This window comes from Thermomyces dupontii, assembly GCF_041956625.1.
Source record: "Thermomyces dupontii strain NRRL 2155 unplaced genomic scaffold VTN31scaffold_4, whole genome shotgun sequence".
In the NCBI taxonomy this organism is placed as follows: Eukaryota; Fungi; Ascomycota; class Eurotiomycetes; order Eurotiales; family Trichocomaceae; genus Thermomyces; species Thermomyces dupontii.
In genome coordinates, this window is record NW_027192310.1 from 725,846 (window position 1) to 744,760 (window position 18,915).

The 18,915-nt window shown below is 53.3% G+C and overlaps 9 protein-coding genes across 9 annotated transcripts; 4 read left to right on the forward strand and 5 right to left on the reverse strand.

Moving 5' to 3' along the window:
• Positions 1 to 325: 325 nt before the first annotated feature.
• VTN31DRAFT_4760 (uncharacterized protein) lies at positions 326 to 2,696 on the reverse strand (the record flags this gene model as incomplete). Its single annotated transcript, XM_069405184.1, has 10 exons — positions 326 to 576; positions 634 to 678; positions 729 to 813; positions 873 to 1,707; positions 1,763 to 1,808; positions 1,856 to 2,077; positions 2,141 to 2,202; positions 2,263 to 2,428; positions 2,501 to 2,560; positions 2,621 to 2,696. The coding sequence occupies 10 exons, from the start codon at positions 2,694 to 2,696 to the stop codon at positions 326 to 328; spliced, it is 1,848 nt and encodes a 615-aa protein (XP_069260273.1).
• Positions 2,697 to 3,467: 771 nt separating this feature from the next.
• Positions 3,468 to 6,764, forward strand: VTN31DRAFT_4761 (uncharacterized protein; the record flags this gene model as incomplete). The annotated part of the gene is made up of 5 exons (XM_069405185.1): positions 3,468 to 3,545; positions 3,608 to 3,795; positions 3,863 to 4,198; positions 4,252 to 4,384; positions 4,440 to 6,764. 5 exons carry the CDS (start codon positions 3,468 to 3,470, stop codon positions 6,762 to 6,764), a joined length of 3,060 nt encoding a protein of 1,019 aa, XP_069260274.1.
• A 485-nt stretch (positions 6,765 to 7,249) lies between these two features.
• VTN31DRAFT_4762 (uncharacterized protein) lies at positions 7,250 to 8,950 on the forward strand (the record flags this gene model as incomplete). The annotated part of the gene is made up of 5 exons (XM_069405186.1): positions 7,250 to 7,259; positions 7,357 to 7,457; positions 7,512 to 7,679; positions 7,743 to 8,818; positions 8,869 to 8,950. The coding sequence occupies 5 exons, from the start codon at positions 7,250 to 7,252 to the stop codon at positions 8,948 to 8,950; spliced, it is 1,437 nt and encodes a 478-aa protein (XP_069260275.1).
• Positions 8,951 to 9,240: 290 nt separating this feature from the next.
• Positions 9,241 to 10,729, reverse strand: VTN31DRAFT_4763 (uncharacterized protein; the record flags this gene model as incomplete). The annotated part of the gene is made up of 2 exons (XM_069405187.1): positions 9,241 to 10,156; positions 10,221 to 10,729. The coding sequence occupies 2 exons, from the start codon at positions 10,727 to 10,729 to the stop codon at positions 9,241 to 9,243; spliced, it is 1,425 nt and encodes a 474-aa protein (XP_069260276.1).
• A 519-nt stretch (positions 10,730 to 11,248) lies between these two features.
• VTN31DRAFT_4764 (uncharacterized protein) lies at positions 11,249 to 12,952 on the forward strand (the record flags this gene model as incomplete). The annotated part of the gene is made up of 1 exon (XM_069405188.1): positions 11,249 to 12,952. One exon carries the CDS (start codon positions 11,249 to 11,251, stop codon positions 12,950 to 12,952), a length of 1,704 nt encoding a protein of 567 aa, XP_069260277.1.
• Positions 12,953 to 13,067: 115 nt separating this feature from the next.
• VTN31DRAFT_4765 (uncharacterized protein) lies at positions 13,068 to 13,568 on the reverse strand (the record flags this gene model as incomplete). Its single annotated transcript, XM_069405189.1, has 2 exons — positions 13,068 to 13,220; positions 13,308 to 13,568. 2 exons carry the CDS (start codon positions 13,566 to 13,568, stop codon positions 13,068 to 13,070), a joined length of 414 nt encoding a protein of 137 aa, XP_069260278.1.
• An 871-nt stretch (positions 13,569 to 14,439) lies between these two features.
• Positions 14,440 to 15,519, forward strand: VTN31DRAFT_4766 (uncharacterized protein; the record flags this gene model as incomplete). The annotated part of the gene is made up of 3 exons (XM_069405190.1): positions 14,440 to 14,580; positions 14,648 to 14,830; positions 14,890 to 15,519. The coding sequence occupies 3 exons, from the start codon at positions 14,440 to 14,442 to the stop codon at positions 15,517 to 15,519; spliced, it is 954 nt and encodes a 317-aa protein (XP_069260279.1).
• A 182-nt stretch (positions 15,520 to 15,701) lies between these two features.
• On the reverse strand, positions 15,702 to 16,202 carry VTN31DRAFT_4767 (uncharacterized protein; the record flags this gene model as incomplete). The annotated part of the gene is made up of 1 exon (XM_069405191.1): positions 15,702 to 16,202. One exon carries the CDS (start codon positions 16,200 to 16,202, stop codon positions 15,702 to 15,704), a length of 501 nt encoding a protein of 166 aa, XP_069260280.1.
• Positions 16,203 to 16,894: 692 nt separating this feature from the next.
• Positions 16,895 to 18,304, reverse strand: VTN31DRAFT_4768 (uncharacterized protein; the record flags this gene model as incomplete). The annotated part of the gene is made up of 1 exon (XM_069405192.1): positions 16,895 to 18,304. One exon carries the CDS (start codon positions 18,302 to 18,304, stop codon positions 16,895 to 16,897), a length of 1,410 nt encoding a protein of 469 aa, XP_069260281.1.
• Positions 18,305 to 18,915: the final 611 nt, after the last annotated feature.

The following is an 18,915-nucleotide window of genomic DNA, read 5'->3' on the forward strand; positions in this document are numbered from 1 at the left end:
CGCGGCGGCGAATCATTCGACGCGAACCCAAGCTTCTGGCTGAGACTTCACACGAAGGTTCCCCCGTATAAGAAAGCCGCTGCTGGATAACTCCCTACTAGTACGGAGGAGCCGACACGATTTCACTGAGTATAACCTAATCAGGCAAGGTCTACGGAAATTCCCCGTGTTAAATCGCATGGACCATACCATATCGGGTATAACGTCGCGTCTTATCTTGATAAGGACATTCATTTCTTCAAGTCCTGGTCTGCTTGATTCCAGCGTCAATCGTGTATCCTACAGAGTATGCCGATATATACACGAGCAACGTCAATCTGCTCTACTAAGGTCTATTCAACGGCCGAGTCTCTTTTCGGAGCCAGTTGAGCGTCAATTCATCGCCCTGGAAAAAGTCCTTGGTCTTCTCCCAGACTTCCGCATGGTAGTCGTTCACCCACTTGATCTCCGGCTCTGTCAGGAGAGACGGATCAATCAGGCTTTGTCCCAGGGGCACCATCGTCACATGTTCGAAGCCGAGATATGGCTTGTCAGCGAATCGGTGCGGCGTTTCCACTTCCTTGGCAATGATCATGTCTGCAAACAGTCAGCGAAAGAAGTTTCGTTTCCCTTTCTATGCCTAAGTAGACTCACTTTCGATACGAATACCGAATTTGCCGTCTTCGTAGTACCCTGGCTCTGCTCTCTTGTTAGGCAATGATTCCCCCCGCGATGTTTACAGGACATACCATCGGAGATGACATTGCCAGCGTTGAGGGACACTTCGGCGTATGCCGGATTGGAGCCGACTCCAATGGGCCCCTCATGGACGTTCTGTCAGAGAAAACAATGTCAGACCGTCCTCCCAACACTGCAGCAGGGGAGTCACTAACCAGATAAGATCCAACACCGTGACCGGTCCCATGCATGTAGTCCAAGCCATGTTTCCAAAGGTGTTGCCGGGCAAATGCGTCGAGGGCATAGCCACTAGTGCCTTTAGGAAATACAGCCGTGTCCAATGCGATGAGACCCTTCAGTACCAGCGTAAAGGCCTTCTTTTCCATTTCACTTGGTGTACCAAAGTGATATGTACGCGTCGTGTCGGTCGTCCCATCAAGGTACTGTGCACCCGAATCGCAGAGATAGATAGCATTGGGATCAATGACGGAACACGACCCCTTCTCCGGCGCATAATGGATAACGGCGGCATTGGGTCCCGTAGAAGAGATAGTGTGGAAGGAGAGCCCAACGAAGTTCTCATGCTTGGACCGGATTTCCTCCAGCTTAGTCGCTGCATCCACCTCGTCCAATACGGACTTCTTGTTGACGAGTTCATTTTCCAGCCAGGCAAAATATTCGATCAACGCTGCTCCATCTCGGATATGGCAATTTCTCATGCCTTGCAGCTCGATTTCATTCTTAATGGCCTTGGCTTCAGCAATGGGGCTCTGGGCTGTTTCGACTTGCCCTTCCCCGCCAAGGCAAAGGCTCAACGCCCACGATGCTTTATTGCAAATCAGGAACTTTTTGCGAGCGCCATCTTCCGACGCCGCTTTTGCCTCATTGAGCGCTCTCGCATCGGCAAAAAATGCATTGTATGGCTTGATTGTAACATCCTCGCCGAGGTGACTCCTCACTTCGGGTGTGAGTTTTTCGTCATCAACATAGAGATCCACCGTATCGGGTGTGACCACGGCGTATGAGAAGAAAACTGGGTTGTACGGAATGCTGCCCAGGAGTGTCAGCGCGTCGCTAATTTCCCTACGGCGCGGATTATGCTTACTCGCTACCTCTTAGGTTGAATAACCAGGCGATTTCATCGAGAACCGCTGCGCGAACATTAGAATATCCTTTACAAGAGTTGGGCGTCACTTACAGACGAAGAAGCCAGCTCGCTTTTTTTTCTCCAGCTCTTTTCGAAGATCGGCTATCTTCTCTTTCGAAGATTTGCCCGCGAACTTTTCTGGAAACACTTTGATCGTCTCGTTCGGGCGAGGTGGACGCTCTTCACCCCAAACAAGATCTACAAGATTCTGCTCAACACTGATCAGTTTCGCGCCGGCCTTTTCCAGTTTCTCTGCAAGTTTCTTGGCGACAGCTATTCATGACGATTAATCGTTAGTCCCATATTTTGTTCGTACCAAAACGTCTGTGGACATACAAGCCGTGATCACCGCTGGATCAACGCCAACAGTCTTTCCGCCTTCCGCTTGTTCGACCGTCCTGTTGAGAACTTGCTCAGAACCAATCAAGGCACCGGCGCGTTGAGAGAGGCGAAATTACCATTCTTGCCACGTCGGATGACCCTCCACACCTCGTTTCAGTAGAGTCCAGTTGTCATCTAATTGTTTAGACGCTTGTTGAAAGTATCGGCCGTCAGTTGCCAGGGCCGCTTTGGTGGGCGCGATTACCGCCGTCCCAGCGGAGCCCGTGAAACCCGAGATGAATGCTGCGCAAAGGCAATGGTATCAAACCGTCAGTCTCGTGACTGCAACCTAGCTATAGGTCTCTCGGCGCTCACCTCGACGCGCATCGCATGGCGCAATGTATTCCGAATTGTGGCTGTCTTCGGAGGGAACAACTGAGCAACCGCGGTGAGTTTTCAAAAGGTCCTGCCACAAACAGGAGTCTCATCACCCACTGTAGACATCCACATTATTCTCTTGCATGAGACGCCTCAATTTAGCGAGACGTTCCAAGGTATCGACCCTTTCCATATTGTTTGTGGGAAGAGGTGTGGTACTCGAATAGAACCGACTGAGACGAAGATGGCGACTCGGACTTCCTGACGGAATCGATCGTAAAGATGCGATATGCTGCAGGCGGAACCACGGCCGGCTGAAGAGCATGGACTAAGACGCTACAAGAAAACTAGAGAAGCGCCGCAATAAAGGCGAGATGCGTAATAATAATGGTGGGGGATGACGAGTGGGTTGGTCTACATGCAGCTGGAAAACTTGGGCATCGTTCTACTCCGATAAAACTCAGATAAGACATCAGCGGCAAAGGTTGCCAACGTGTTTGGGATGATGTTAGGGAGAATAACGAGCATTAAGTACCTCCTGTCTAAGCTTAACAGTCGGAACAGCATTTTGCACCGTGTGAAGCAGCGCTTCAATACCGCTCCTAGCTGATCTCTGTCTCAGTGCGCATCATTTTTCTTCGCTCACATGTGCATTTACATGCCACATTGAGAACAGAACTTTAATCACGTGATATAATGTTACTCACTATTCTTTATTTGTATATATACTCCAAAAGTGTACTCGTATTGGCACATTATACTTGCCTCTTAAGGTTAGCCATTTCTGCCAGGCACACAATCTTTTTCCTCACCGCCTTCCCTTTCATCACCATCTCACATCCCCTCTTTCCTATCTGCGTTTAGCGTGTTTTCCTAATCAGCACGTGATCATTATTGAATCATCAATCGTCTCTTATCAGCCAAAGGCCCCTCCACAGTCGATCTGCGTCTGAAGCCTGCAAGGATGGACCTTGCGAGGCAGCCTTCAGCGTCAGAGGTCCTTTCGTCGGATCCCAATGTTTTGCTAGGGCAGACAAAGGAGGTATGTATTGTATTGATCACGTGAAAACAAGGGACAACATAACATTGTTGACACATTTGCAGCTGGTGACCAAATTATACAACCCCTGTGATCACACTCCTGAGGAGATCAAATATGTGCAGGCCTTGCTTCAGGCTGTTCAGCGTCGTCCTGAAGGATGGCAGGTGGCAGATGGTCTGCTGGAAGCAAGCGACACCAATCAACGATTCTTTGGGGCCTTGACATTCACTGTGAAGATCAATCAGAGTTGGTATGTGGTATCTTGGTCCTTTTACCTTGAACGTATTCCGGTCCTGATGTTTTCTCTTTGATCAAAGGAATGATCTGTCTGAATCTGGACGTGAGGAGCTCAAGGACCGTTTGATGCAGCGTTTTGTGAGCTTGGTCAATGACGGCGAACAGCTTCTGGTGATCCGCAAGTTGACATCTGCCCTGATCGCCTTCTTTTACAAGAATGGAATCTGGAAGCGTGCAATCTGGGACGTGGCTGTGTCGCTCAGCAACTGTGATGGGGTGCCCAACGAGCAGTATCTTGCCGCCGGCTTCGAGGGCGCCTTGTCGAACCTGAATGAGAAACAGATTCAAGCATTGCTCGAGTTCTCCACAACCATGGCCACGGAAGCAGTGAAGAACTGCAACCAAACTGTTGGGAAGTAAGTTTGAGAGTGGTGCGCTGTCCGAGGATCGCAGTACTGACGGTCTGTAGTGCCATATCGGACAATGTCAGAGATGCTTTCTGTCTCTGCGAATTTGTGCTTAGACACGTGCTGGGCCAGGTTATGGCGGCACAGCCCAGCGGCGATATGGGTGTGGGTGTGCAAGCTCTCGAGAGCTACCGAGTAAGTGATTCCTGGCAATTACATTTGATCTAAGTCTCCTGACATTCTAGTGCAGGCTTGGCTGGATGTCCGGGCTACAGTTCAGATCCGAGACTCTCTTGGACCGCAAGATCTCTCGAACACCTTGGAAAGAGTGGTTCAATGCCTTCCAGTGAATGGTCTCACTACTGTAGCATCTGAAATCCTGACGGACCTTCTCGAAAACGGCGACTCGCTTTTAAAAGACACTCATCTCGAGGCAATCATGAGTTACATCTCAAGCGATTCTGGGAGAAGCTTCGTTGTTCGCCATGTTGAGGGCGACTTCGAGGATGACGTGATGACGTTCATGGAACTTGTGCTAGGCTTCTGCGCTTTCCGCCGGGAGCCACTTCTCCTTGGAACCTTGGACAAGGGCCAGTTAGAAGTGCTCCTCTCTTACCTGGATAGCATGTTCCGTGCACCCGGCTATCCAGGTGTAGAGGATCGACTTGCTCCTATGCTTTTAGATTGGTGGGCGCAGGCTGCCGATGATGTCCAGGAAATGACACCGGATGAGACTGAGGAAGATCAGCTGCAGCATGCACGTCAGATTTTGGCAAAAGTTGTCCTCAACTGTCTCGATCGGCTTGTTCACCCACCGAAGGAAGAAACGGCAGGATGGAATGACGACGAACGTGCCGAGTTCCACGCCTTCCGACGAAACTCCCAGGACCTCCTGCTCGCAGTGTATCCGATCTTGGGTGATGAGTTGATTCAAATGTTCCAGGAGCGCGCCCGGCTTGCCTTGGAGAGTGACGATTGGAAGATGTTCGAAGTCGTCATCTTTTGCCTCGGGCAACTCTCGGAGGCAATTGACGGCAACGATCGAGCATCTCAGCATCTGATCGCCGTCTTTAGCCACCCAAAGTTCGACGCCATTTGCACTGGCCTGGAGATCTCCTCCAAGGTCCGCCATTCTCTCGTGGAGATGCTTGGTCGATTTGAGACCATCTTCAAGCAAAACATCAATCTCATCCCCCGTGTACTGACGTTCCTGTTCTCGTCGCTGGAAGTCCCTAGTTGCACAGCCACGGCGTCGAGATCAATTAGCAGTCTCTGCAAAACCTGCAGGGGATCGCTGTCTTCAGAACTCCCGGTGTTCCTCAACCTGCTGGACAGATTCCAGCAATCTCCCTTGGCAACAGCTCAGAGCCTCGAACGGGTTGTAGAGGGAGTTGCGGCTGTCATTCAGGCTCTGCCGACTACCAATGAAGAGAAGGCAGCTCATCTGGAGCGCCTCAGCAGCCCGTTCATTAGTCGGGCCATAACTGCGCAGCAGAATGCCGCGGTCAGCCAAGACTATGATACCATGGGAACTCATGGACACATTGCTTTGCTGGGAATTGCCGGAATTGGGCGCGGTTGGCGTGCGGATTCTGACACAGTCGTTGACTTGGATGAGGGGAATGATACTGCTGCCACCGATAACTCTTTCTGGATGTCGAATCGCTTTCAGCGGAACTTGATTCAATTCCTACATTGGTTCGCGGAGCACTTTTCCATCACCATTGACATCGCACACGGGATCTGCGAGATCCTCAAGGCCGGCTTCACGGAAAAGACCGGGCCGTTTGTCCTTCCACCGCGGGATGTCACCTTGCTTCTTACCCGTCTCCCGCTGAACGCGGTCGGAGCGGCTGATGTTGTTATGGGTACTGCGTCGGCGTTTCTTGCCTCCCACCAAGCCAACGCGAGGGACATCACAGAAGAAGCTGGGCTTCTGATCATCCACGTCTACCAAGCCTTCGTGTGGATGATGAGCAATCCAAATCAGAGCGACCCAGAGATCTCTAGCAGCGGCCTAGGATTTCTCACCCGCTTGCTCCTGAAATACCAAAATGTGCTCTTCTCCCTCACCAGCCCTCCGCCACCACATCTGACTATAGTGCCATCGCAGTCGGAGCCTCCGCCAGTCCTGCAGACCATTCTGGAGTACGCCATCCAGATGCTCCGCGGCCCAGAGCCTCTTCCACTCCGCGCAGCTGCTCAGTTCTGGACAGCCGTGCTCAGTATCCCACCGAACACCTCCAGCACAGTTTCAGAAGCGGTCTCGCATTGTCTGCCTGCGTTGTGCACTGTGTTGATGACGCAGCTAAGCGGTGGTTGTGCACGGTCCGATATCAATCACTTGACGGACGTGTTGAAGAAAATCCTTTCCAAACACCAGGGTGTGGCTCGTCCTCATCTAGCAAGTGCCCTTGCCTCTCTTCCTGGCCCTCGTCAGGACGACAACCCGGACAAGGAGAAAGAACGGTTTCTGGAAATGCTGCTCAAGGCGCGCGGGGCAACCGCTACCAACGATATTGTGCGGCAGTACTGGATCAAATGCCGTGGCACAGGCTTCGCTTACACGTCGTGAAAGAGCAACACACTTGGGGGACCCTGGCGTTAGTACTATTTGATGAGCGATACCCATAGAGGGAAACAGTGGTTCATTTCAGTTTCTTTCTAAACAGTTTACGATCAGCATTACCGGGAACCTGGCTGGCAGACATACAGGAGCCTATACATGGAGTAGATTCATGGACTGTACAAGTGTTAACTATTGTTGTATGTTGTAGAGAACTTCGATTGTGAACGGAGTTGGCCGTGCTGTTTTGGTCCGGAGCTTTACGATAGGTGCTCATATGCTCAAAAAGGTAAAGCGCCATTCTCCAACAGGAAAGAGGCCAGCAAGACACCAACTCGACCTTTCAGCGGCGACCTCAGAAGCATCCCGTCTCTCCCCAAGCACAGCAGCTTCACCCCTTTTTCTCTTCTTCCCTTTCTTATTTAATTTGACTTTGATTGGTCTCGCTCCTTTATTCTTTTTCTTTCTTCTATGCTTCGTTCCGGGTCCCTACAATGAGCGGCCGTAAGTCCCTGTGTTTGCTCACGACACTGTCGCAACCGTGGCCAATTCTGCCTTCATGCGCAAGATAATCGGGAGACTGACTCGAATTGATTCTTAGTCCGTTTTCTGGATTTAATCAAACCGTTCACGCCCCTCCTGCCGGAGGTGGCAGCACCGGAAACCAAAGTCCCTTTCAACCAGAAGCTGATGTGGACGGGGGTACGGATCGCATTGTCATTCGGCGAGCACGAATCGCGCTGACACTGGTATCAGTTGACCTTGCTGATCTTCCTGGTCATGAGCCAAATGCCATTGTATGGCATTGTCTCGTCGGATACGTCCGACCCTCTCTACTGGCTTCGTATGATGTTGGCGAGTAACCGCGGCACCTTGATGGAATTGGGTATCACGCCAATTATCTCCTCCGGCATGGTGTTCCAGGTAAGTGTGCTGGCGCGAAGTCAAATGCGATGGTAGATTGGCTAACGCGACTTCGTTGATCAGCTGCTTGCCGGAACCCACCTGATCGATGTCAACCTGGATCTGAAGACGGACCGCGAATTGTACCAGACAGCGCAGAAGCTCTTTGCGATCATCCTCTCCTTTGGTCAGGCTTGCGTGCATGTCTTGACTGGTCTGTATGGTCAGCCTAGTGATCTTGGTGCCGGTATTTGCGTGCTCCTGATCGTGCAGCTGGTCGTGGCGGGCCTGGTTGTCATTCTTCTGGATGAGCTGCTCCAGAAGGGCTACGGTCTTGGAAGCGGTATTTCGCTGTTTATTGCCACCAACATCTGCGAGTCGATTGTTTGGAAGGCCTTTTCTCCTACTACCATCAACACCGGCCGTGGCCCCGAGTTTGAGGGAGCCATCATCGCTCTCTTCCACCTGCTCTTGACCTGGCCCGACAAGCAGCGTGCTCTGCGGGAGGCCTTTTACCGCCAAAGCCTTCCCAACATCATGAATCTCCTGGCTACTCTGCTGGTGTTCGCCGCTGTCATCTATCTTCAGGGCTTCCGCGTTGAGATCCCCGTCAAGTCTGCTCGTCAGCGGGGCGTGCGCGGCTCCTATCCTGTCCGTCTGTTCTACACCTCGAATATGCCCATTATGCTCCAGTCGGCGTTGTGCTCCAATGTCTTCTTGATCAGCCAAATGCTTTACTCGCGCTTCTCTGACAATCTGCTGGTCCGGCTCCTGGGTGTTTGGGAGCCCCGTGAGGGCTCGGCTCAGCTGCATGCCGCCTCTGGTATTGCCTACTACATGTCGCCTCCGCTCAACTTCAAGGAGGCTCTCCTGGACCCCGTGCATACTGTTGTTTACATCACCTTTATGCTCGTGGCCTGTGCATTGTTCTCCAAGACCTGGATTGAGGTCTCTGGTTCCTCTCCTCGGGATGTTGCCAAGCAGCTCAAGGACCAGGGCCTGGTCATGGCTGGACATCGTGAGCAGAGCATGTACAGGGAGCTCAAGCGGGTCATTCCGACCGCTGCGGCGTTCGGCGGAGCCTGCATCGGTGCTTTGTCCGTTGCTTCCGACCTCCTGGGCGCGCTCGGGAGCGGTACTGGTATCCTCCTTGCCGTGACGTATGTCTCCTGATCTCGATATTGGTGTGTCGTTGCTAACCTCATCACAGAATTATCTACGGATACTTTGAGATGGCGGCTCGAGAGGGTGACTTTGGCCAAGGCCTCAGGGGGCTTGTTCCTGGGAACTAAACCGGGGTGTATAAGACCTACGTTGCATGTTTTTGATTCATGGATCGTTCATGGGGGATATAGGGGAAGGCTACATCTGTTTTCATCGTTTTGACCTTCAGCGATGTTCTAACTACTACTTTTGCCCCTTATTCGACTTTTTCGTTATCGAGAAGCGTAGACGAAAAGGGACGGAGGAATCGAACGACCATTGTACAGTACTGAAGAAAGAAAAAGAGACATCTATGAGTATTTATGAACATCTCACATTACACAACTTGCAAAGGCTTCGGAAAGAGAGCCGTACAGTATCATGTCCGATAGTCGCCATTGATCGTCACGTACTCGTGGCTGAAGTCGCAGAACCAATACACGGCCTCCTCCCCTCCAAGCTTACCCGGCGCACCCCCGCCGAGATCCACGACGATCTCCAAATCCTCATGCTGCAAGATAGCGCTCGCACGGGTTTCGTCGACGACCTCCGGCTCGCCGTTCACGAGCAGCCGCAAATCGGGCGAGCCATCGACGGGCCGGAAACTGACGCTCGTACGCTCCGGCACGACCACCCCGTCGGGCACGCCCTCTGTGTAGCCGATGGCGCATAGGATGCGCCCCCAGTTCGCATCGCGGCCGTAGAGGGCCGTCTTGACGAGAGGGGAGCGGGCAATTGTCGCGGCGATGCGGCGCGCGGCGGCGTAGTCGGGCGAGTTCTGGATGCGGACGGTGACGAACTTGGTGGCACCCTCGCCGTCGCGGACGACGAGTTGGGCGAGAGACTGTGCGAAGCTGGTGAGGACGTCCTGCAGTACGGCGTAGTCTTCAGCCGTGTTCGTAGCTGAGATGAGACGGCCGCCTGCCGCGCCGTTGGCGAGCAACGCGATGGTGTCGTTGGTGCTGGTGTCGCCGTCGACGGAGATGGAGTTGAAGGAGCGCGGGACGGCATGCGTGAGCAGCGGCTTCAGCGCGGCGGCCTCGATGGGAGCGTCCGTGCAGAGGACGCCCAGCAGTGTCGCCATGTTGGGATGGATCATGCCGGCGCCCTTGGTCATGCCCGCGAGGCTGTAGGTGATGCCGGGCGAGGACGGCAGCGTGAAGGTCCGCGACACCAGCTTTGGAAAGGTATCCGTCGTGCAAATGGCGCGCGCCGTGGTCAACCAGGCGGCATGGGTGTCGGCGCGACTGGCGAAGGCCGAAGGGATCTTATCAGTGATGCGGTCAATGGGCAGTCTTGTCTTCCGTCAGAAGAATTATTCTCAATTATCGACCTGTGTGATGGTGATTCCGATCTTACCGCTGCCCAATGACCCCCGTACTCATGACCAGCGTGCTGGGCTCTGCCAACCCGGCACATTCATCCACCTTGGCGCTCATTCTCCACGCATCCTCCAGCCCACCTTTCCCTGTCACCGCATTCGCGCACCCGGAATTGATCACCACTGACTGGATCCCCTCGCCGCGGCGCTTGTCCAGCACCGCCTTGCTAACCTGCACGGGCGCCGCCTGGAACTTGTTGGTGGTGAACACCGCGGCCGCATTGCAGGGATTCTCCGACGTGATCAGCGCGAGGTCCGGAAATCGGGTGTTGGAGCTCTTGACGCCGACGTGCGTCCCTTGCACCCGGAAGCCTTTGGGATAGGTGCCAGACTCTGGGACATATTTTCGTTTGGACTCGGGGATGGTGCTGTCGTGGAGGACGGAGTAGAGGCGGATTTGCAGGCGTGGAGTAGTAGTCTGGATGTAGGAGGCCGCAATTGCTGCTGGCCGAGGCCGTAGAAGTCCTACCATGGTGCGAGCAGCCATTGAGTGAGGGAAAAAATGAAGTCGGTGAGAGGGGACCCTCTGGCTGTCGACCTGGTATAGGATTAAGAATTCTAGCGGAAGAGATGAGTCACAGCGATATTGGTTTCTCCGAATCGCTCGATTTCTCGCGAGTCGCGAGTTATCTCTGCTTTTCATGGTTCTCCAAAACTCAGATTTGTTCCTCGCGTCGGCGAGAAAAGCGCGTCGAAATCTATTATTCGCCAGTGCAACATTGTCGATGATTCTTCCGCAATGAAATCCAGACAACTCAACGACTATACGCCAGCTGTACGGCTCTGTACATAGCGAATTCAATACTCTGGTTGGACGCGCTTATCCCCAAGTCGTGAGTCCAGCCTTTGTTGACTCCGCAGTCCGCCTGCTCGACCGAGTGTCGAGGCCGCCAGCTTTTCAGCTAGCCCATCTTCAATGCTGCCTCAAAGCCAGAACTAGCATGATACGCGACGTGTCGATAACTGAAGAGTTTAAAACTCGTCTACGTTGAGTATCACCGGAATCATGAAGCGCAAACCACCAGGTCCCGCAGACAACACCGACGCCGAAGAACGCCCAACTGTTTCAACACCCAAGAGACAAAAGACGGTCCGAACAACGAGTCACGCCAAAACCAGCAGCCCCAATGTGACTCCTTCGAAGCGCACGCGAGGAGGCGGTGCCAATCCGACCGCATCCTCCATCAATGGCCTGCAGCCATCGGGACTCCGTACTCCGCAGCGCAAGGAAAAAGCCGCGTCATTGTTCACGACCCCTGCGAAGAAGAAACCAGCGACGGGCACTCCGTCGCGCACAAAAGACGCAGACCGGTCAGCGAAGAGGAAGAGCGCGCGAGTTCTACTGGAGCAACAGAGCGACGATGAAGCCTGGGATGGTGCGGACAAGCTTGCAGAGGAGATCCTGGAGGAGGAAGGTGACGATGACGCTGCAGAGGATGTAGAAGAACCAAACGATGCCAACGCGGTGCCAACAATCGAACAAGATGGCGAACAGCCTGCGCCGGCGGACCAGCCGCCCAAGAAACGGCGCGCGGGACGCCCGAAAGGCGCAAAGAACAAGCGGTCGCCCACGCCGGAAGGCGATATACCTCCGCATGAACGCTTCTTCTTCCAAAACCGTCCAGGTCCGCCACAAACGTCGAATAATACGTTGTCCAAAGTGTCGTTGCTTACACACGAGGAGTACTTTGACTTGTTAAAGCTATATGAAGATCCTTTCAGAGAAGAAAAGGAGCTGCTCCTTGACATACATCACCGAGCCTTTCCCCAGTGGAGGTTTGAATTTCATGAAGGCTTCAACATCTGTCTGTATGGATACGGATCGAAACGTCGGCTGGTCCAGAAATTCGCAGACTGGCTGCATCAACGATCCCCTTCACAGACCATCGTCATGGTCAACGGCTACACGCCAAATATCTCCGTCCGTTCGATCATCGCCACGGTGGCAAGCGCCGTCCTCGGCGATGGTGAAGAAGACGCGCCATCAAAGCTGGGTGCCCAGCCGGGAGAAGTCTTGGACCTGCTCCAGTCGACTTTACAATCGCAGGATCCTGACCGCCAGCCAAAAATCACCGTGCTGATCAACTCCATTGACGCACCCCCACTGCGACGGGCCGCCGTCCAGGTTTATTTGGCACGACTGGCCGCACTGCCCGCGGTTAACGTGCTGGCGACGGTGGACACACCCAATTTCGCGGCGATGTGGGACGTGAGTCTCCGGGACCAGTTCAACTTTGTCTTCCACGACTGCACGACGTTTGCCGGCTACGACGGCGAGTATGACGTGGTCGACGAAGTGCACGGGCTGCTGGGCAAGAAGGGCAAGCGTGTCGGCGGAAAGGAAGGCGTTACATTTGTGCTGAAGAGTTTGCCGGAGAATGCACGGAACCTGTACCGTCTGCTCTTGACGGAGCTTCTTTCGTTGGAATCCGGCGATGGAGGACACATATCGGACGAAGAAGACCGTGGTGTGGCCGAGACGCGGCAGCATCATCACGAGGAGACGGGCATTGAGTTCCGCACGCTGTACCAAAAGGCGTCGGAGGAATTTATTGCGTCGTCAGAAATGATGTTCCGCACGTTGCTCAAGGAATTTCACGATCATCAAATGGTGACCTCTCGCATCGACGCGACGGGGGCGGAGACATTGAGTGTGCCGTTGTCGCGAGAGGAGATGGAGGGCGTTCTGGAGGAACTTGTCCTGGCATGAAATGACATTGACTTATCTAAAATTTCAGATACCCCATGTATTATATAGTTTGTCGAGACCATATTGCATCGAATATCGCATCTAGGCATTGAGACGAAACAAGCAGAACTCTGGCTCAAAACTGTGCAAACGCCGCCATGGCCATTGTAGCGCCAAAGCTCGCCTTGAACGGGACATGCTCTGTGACGGCCCTCTTCACGTCGACTCCCTTGACCAATCTTTGCAATCGATTCAGCGGGAGCAAATGATATCCTTTTGACGCAGCCCACTAGATAACACATCGTCAGCAGAACTCCTTCACCCCCCAACCCCCCCCCAACCCTCCAATTACCATCGCTCATGAAGGTAGGGTTACCTCAACAAGCACAATCCCCACACCTGAAAAAACACCAATGCCCTCGAAAACACCCTCAATCCCAACCCGGCCACAACTCCCAGCACACTCCCCAAACTCACCTGCCGCATCAACGATGCCGTCAGAAATCCCCCTTCCTTTGGGTGTTGTTGTTGTTGGACGGTTGTGCGGCCCTGCTTCGCCGCCGCGGGGACGTTGGCTAATGACCAGCCGGTCTCGGGAGAGGCGTGTTGGTTGTAGTATGGTGCGGTGTACTGGCATTGGATGGGCCGTGCACGCATAGAATGAAGGAGGCCCAGGCCGAGCCCAAAGGTGAGTGAGCCGGTGACGAGGAGTGAGCGGGAGAGAAGGAATGTCGCCATTTTGTTTATTACGATGCCTGATGGCTATGGCATGCAAATGTGAAGAGCGAGCTCGCAGTAGAAGCGAATACAGTCCTTCGAGATGTGTTTGTGTTGACCGTGCTGGTGTCATGACGTCAAGCAGCGGTAGCTCTTCTGCACGCGTTCCTGCCTGAGGGCTGAGGCATTCAACTACAAAGGGACGAGTCAGCTCGTGATTAGCCAGCTAACCTACTCGTAATTATTTTCACAATGGAGCTCAAAGTCACGTGCCTTATCAGTTGTCGATAAGCTTCAGGTGAAGCTTTTGAAAGTGACTCAGTTGAGCCAGTTGAGTCGAGAACTTCAGTGGATGAGCAAGTTTCTCATTGGTCGATTCGTTTTCGCTTGAGCCCGCTTTCCCTCGGAGTTTGGCCTGAGGCGTCAAAAAATTATTGCCGTTCCCGCGGGGTTGTTCACCAATGACCAAGCCCGCTCCCGGTGAGAAACGGGGGCAATTGGAATGAATTGACGGCTCAAGTGGCAAATGAACGTAAAGGAACGAAAATTCAGAAAGTTCGATGCGAATTAAATCGAGGGGAAACTCGAAAATCACTTGAGTGGGGCAGTGTCAATCGTGTTGGAATTGAAGCACTGTCCAGTGAAGCTAGACTCTACTACTAGACTTTTATCATCTGTTGCTGTGACTCATCTCTTCGGAGTATTAAATAATAAGGAACGTTCTCTCTCTTCACTCGTTCTACTACACTCCTTGAAGTCATTCAATTTGTGCATTCCTCTCTTCGATCCTCATGGCTTCTGAATCGAATAACGGAGCTGCCACCAATGGCGCAAATAGCGCCGGCAAAGGCTCGAGCGACTTTGTCGTCAAGGCCGGTTTGGCGCAAATGCTCAAGGGCGGCGTGATCATGGACGTTGTCAATGCAGAGCAGGTATCATTGTCCCTTTGTGCGGTTCTTATTTGGCGGTAGTTCGTTCCTAAACACGGAGATCCTGTAGGCACGCATAGCTGAAGAAGCCGGCGCCGTGGCCGTCATGGCCCTCGAACGAGTCCCCGCCGATATCCGAGCCCAAGGGGGTGTCGCCCGCATGTCGGACCCTGCTCTGATCAAGGAGATCATGAATGCGGTCACCATTCCAGTCATGGCAAAGGCCCGTATTGGGCATTTTGTGGAGTGCCAGGTTGGTACCCTCATGCGGGGATTGTGGAGGTCGGAGCACCATGCTGAACTGGATTGTAGATTCTTCAGGCCCTCGGCGTTGACTATATCGACGAATCCGAAGTTCTGACTCCCGCCGACGACAAATACCACGTCAAGAAGCATGACTTCAAAGTTCCGTTCGTCTGCGGCTGCCGCAATCTCGGCGAGGCGCTGCGCCGCATTGCGGAGGGCGCTGCGATGATCCGCACCAAGGGGGAGGCCGGCACGGGCGACGTCGTCGAGGCGGTGAAACACATGCGCACGGTCAATGAGGAGATTGCGCGCGCACGCGGCATCCTTCTCAGCTCGCCGGACCCGGAGACCGAGCTGGGCGCGTATGCCCGCGAGCTGGGTGCCCCTTACGAGCTTTTGCGCGAGACCGCTGAAAAGGGTCGTCTCCCCGTTGTCAACTTCGCCGCGGGCGGCGTCGCCACCCCGGCAGATGCAGCGCTGATGATGCAGCTGGGCTGCGACGGCGTCTTCGTCGGGTCGGGAATCTTCAAGTCTGGCGACGCCCGGAAGCGCGCCAAAGCTATTGTGCAGGCCGTCACGCATTACAAGGACCCGGCCATTCTGGCCCAGGTCAGTGAAGGCCTGGGGGAGCCCATGGTTGGGATCAATGTGTCGCAGATGTCCGACACAGACAAGTTGGCTAAGCGGGGGTGGTAAATATTGTAAAATGGATCTTTATGAACATGTATAATGGACTAGATTCTTCTCTCAACGACTGTCCCATTAGTATATCCGGTATGCCTGAGTACAGTCAGTTCATCCAGTACTGCTATGAAAATAATCTCGCGAATTCCGATATTGTACTCACAATCTTGGACCATGAAGCCAATGGAATGGTACTAATTCCTCTCTCTCTTGACTTGCTGCCCTGAGTCGCCCTTGCTGAGCGCAACATTCAGACTCACGCCACTACTACCACTGTTTAAACTCTCCCCGACCAATCTGACAATCCCGTACAATGTCCACGCCCAAAGCCAGACCCCAAAACCAATGACCATTGTGACAACCAACGTCGGAACGAGTATCAGCAGCGCAAACCCTGCGCAAAGCACTGTGGCAGATACCGCAGCAATCACAGCAAAGAGAAGACTAAACGCGAGGACATTGACGATGAAAAACGCGAACAGGAGCAGCGGTGGGCCGGCAAAGGCAATCTGCGACACGAGCAGTGTCGCGAGGAATGGGTGTGTGCGCGCAAGTTCAGTTAGGCGCGACCGCCGTTCTGGAGATGGTACGATTCGGTCCCATGCGGAGCGGATGGGCGTGGTGAGGGAGAGGAGTCTGTCTGTGTAGTAATTCTGTGGCGTTTCTGGGGATGGGGATTCGGATATGCCCGCCATGTTTCTATGCCTTTCGAGCTGTGTGACCTCAGATATGATTGAAAAAGACCTGCGAGTTTATAATCGAGATTTGAGCTTTCATGAAGGATGAGATAATCGATCAGGAGGAGTAAATACTCCGTCCAATGCTGAGGATGTTCGTTCATCTTGCTTGGATGGCATGTGATTGCCAAGATGCCAAGGAGGAACTAGTCAAGATCAAACGGCCAATCAGATCTCTGGTGGACAGAATACCTTCAAAGCTCCCCTTGACTCACTGTCTCGCATTGCATTACGAGTACACGTCTAGTACACTAGTAGTCGTCTGCTTTGTACAGTAAAACCGTCCGAGAATTTGCTCAGCTCAAGGCTCTGTTTGTGGCGAGTGCAGAGGAGGTTGAGGAAGATCTTCGGCTTTCGGATTGAAAAGGACTAAGAAGATTACGGAGTTCAGTAGCTTGAGAACCCTCAGAGGTTTAATGAGATTGATCTCTCGGTATTGTACTCTACAGGTATTTGATAGTGAGTAGCCTAGTATGATGGTATGATCAGTTGCTCTCAATGAGTTGTGCTCAGGGAATTTTCATCTTTTGGCTGAAAGGCTACATCGGATCAGTTACCAATTCGTGGAATTGTACTGGATGAGTAGTACAAATCCTCTGGTTCACGATGTTGACTCAAACTCTCAGTGACAGCTGAGGTTAACCAGCGTGTCATTGTCGACTCCGAGCCTGCTGTACAAACTCTTTACATGCGCTCGACGGAATCCAATCAGCATACTCCAACAGTCCAAATCGATTGACCAGCACCGTCTTCCCCGCGAGGTCCCCGAAACAGGTTGGCCTCGCCTCGTCCGCGACGTCTGCCCACGCAATCCACTTCCGAACGCATTCGTCCACTCGCCGAAGAGCGTCGAGGGTGGCTTCGACCTCGAACCATTCCCGGTGCAATTTTCCACACCCGCTACAAACTTCGTCCCGCACACGCTGTTCGTCGAGCTCCAGATGGATCAGTTTCTCAACGACACGAAAATGACGGACTCGTCGGCCCGATGCCAGAGCTTGACTGTCGCCGTTGCTACGTGCCGGGGACCGCCGCGGAGATGATGATGGCGATGCTGATGATGAAGGCTGTTGCTGAAGCTGAGGCAGATGCGGGTAACATCGAGCCACTCCCAGATTCAGGCCGCATTGTCGCCTCAGGCTCTCTAGCCGTTCCGGCACGTTCACTGTACACCCGATCTTTAGACGGATTTTTGGCGGGTTCTGGTTTGTCTGGATGTCCCTGACGCTCAGGCTCTGACGGATGTCTCTGCGTCGGTTGTCGGCCGAGGGCGAGGCATGCATTGCAATGTCATGAAGCAGCCCCTGTTCCGAGGCTTTACTCAGGGGCAACTCCCACAGAAGATAGATGAAACCTTCTTCGTCTTTGGCATTGACAGCTCCGGCCAGTTTCTCGGATATGTCAATGCCCGTTTGGAGTGATGATTGCGGCGGAATCAATGGCACCCTGACCAACCGAGACGGCTGCGATGACGAAAATGGAGAGGGTCTACTCGATGTATTCGGCTGGTTTGATTGTTGTTGTTTCCCCGTAGACTCAACCTTTCCATGAGGGAGAGGGGCAGAAGAAGAACCCTCGGGCCGTTTTTTCTCTGCACTGGAAGGCCCTCCCGGCCGTAAAGCCGCTGTCGCCTTCCCTGGCGGCCGCTGCACTGTGGGCGTCGGCCTCGAAGGCGGCAGATGCTCCGCTTCATCCGGCACGACAAAACAGCAGAAGCAGGCCGGGCGACTGTTCTTCTTCGTTCGCGTGGACGGCTGTCCAACCGTACGCTTTTCTTTCTCGTCATTGACAGCTAAACGGCCCAATTGCGAGCCTAGAGAATCCACGCTTGTCTCATTTGCTTGCATTCCATTTTTCTGCGGGGCCTGATCCTTATGGTGATGGCAGTAATATGGGGATTCGACTCCTCCATTGGCCGGGGTCGACCCTCGCGAAGAAGCTGATGCTGCGCGTCTGTTGCGACATGGCGTGCCGTCCTTTTTGATGCCTTGACATGTTAAGACTGGATCGCGCGAGTCGGGCACAGTCGGCTGTAAAGAACTAGATCTGGGGGTGGTCATCGAGTGGTGAGTCGTGCACTTCCTCCCGTAGCTGTTCTAACGGGAGTCAGTACTTGATTATTGGTCGTCAGCAAGCCAAGCCAATTGCTGCATTCATAAAAATCTGGATTCAGATGTTCTTATGTGTGGCAGAGGACTCGATCGTTACCATGTCCTCTTCACCAGTCCGCTCGAGCAAAGCCACTTGAATCAGCTACTGCACGGAAGACCTCGTACAGACCCCATAGTCGCAGGACCAACTCGAGTCCTGGTTATTCTAGGAGAAATCGAAGTCGTTTATATCTAAGGTAGGCTGACAGGACACTTGTTACAGAATCCGATGCGCGCGACATAGATCTTCCACAGCCAATCATCGCGTTCCGGCGCCGACACTGCCGCAAAGTCGGTGGCTGGGGCAAAAATGGCTGTTCACTGCGTCTACGCCACGCTTCCATGATTAGACTCCCAGAAGAACACGATCAGTTTGCAATACAGAATGCCACCGGTCTCATTATTGTACTCCGTACCGATTAATAACTTCAATAAACACATCTAGTCAGAACATCGCAGCCAGTTTGAATGTTGGTATCGAACTCAACTGTCCCAAACGCCCCAAAAATGTAGTATAATGT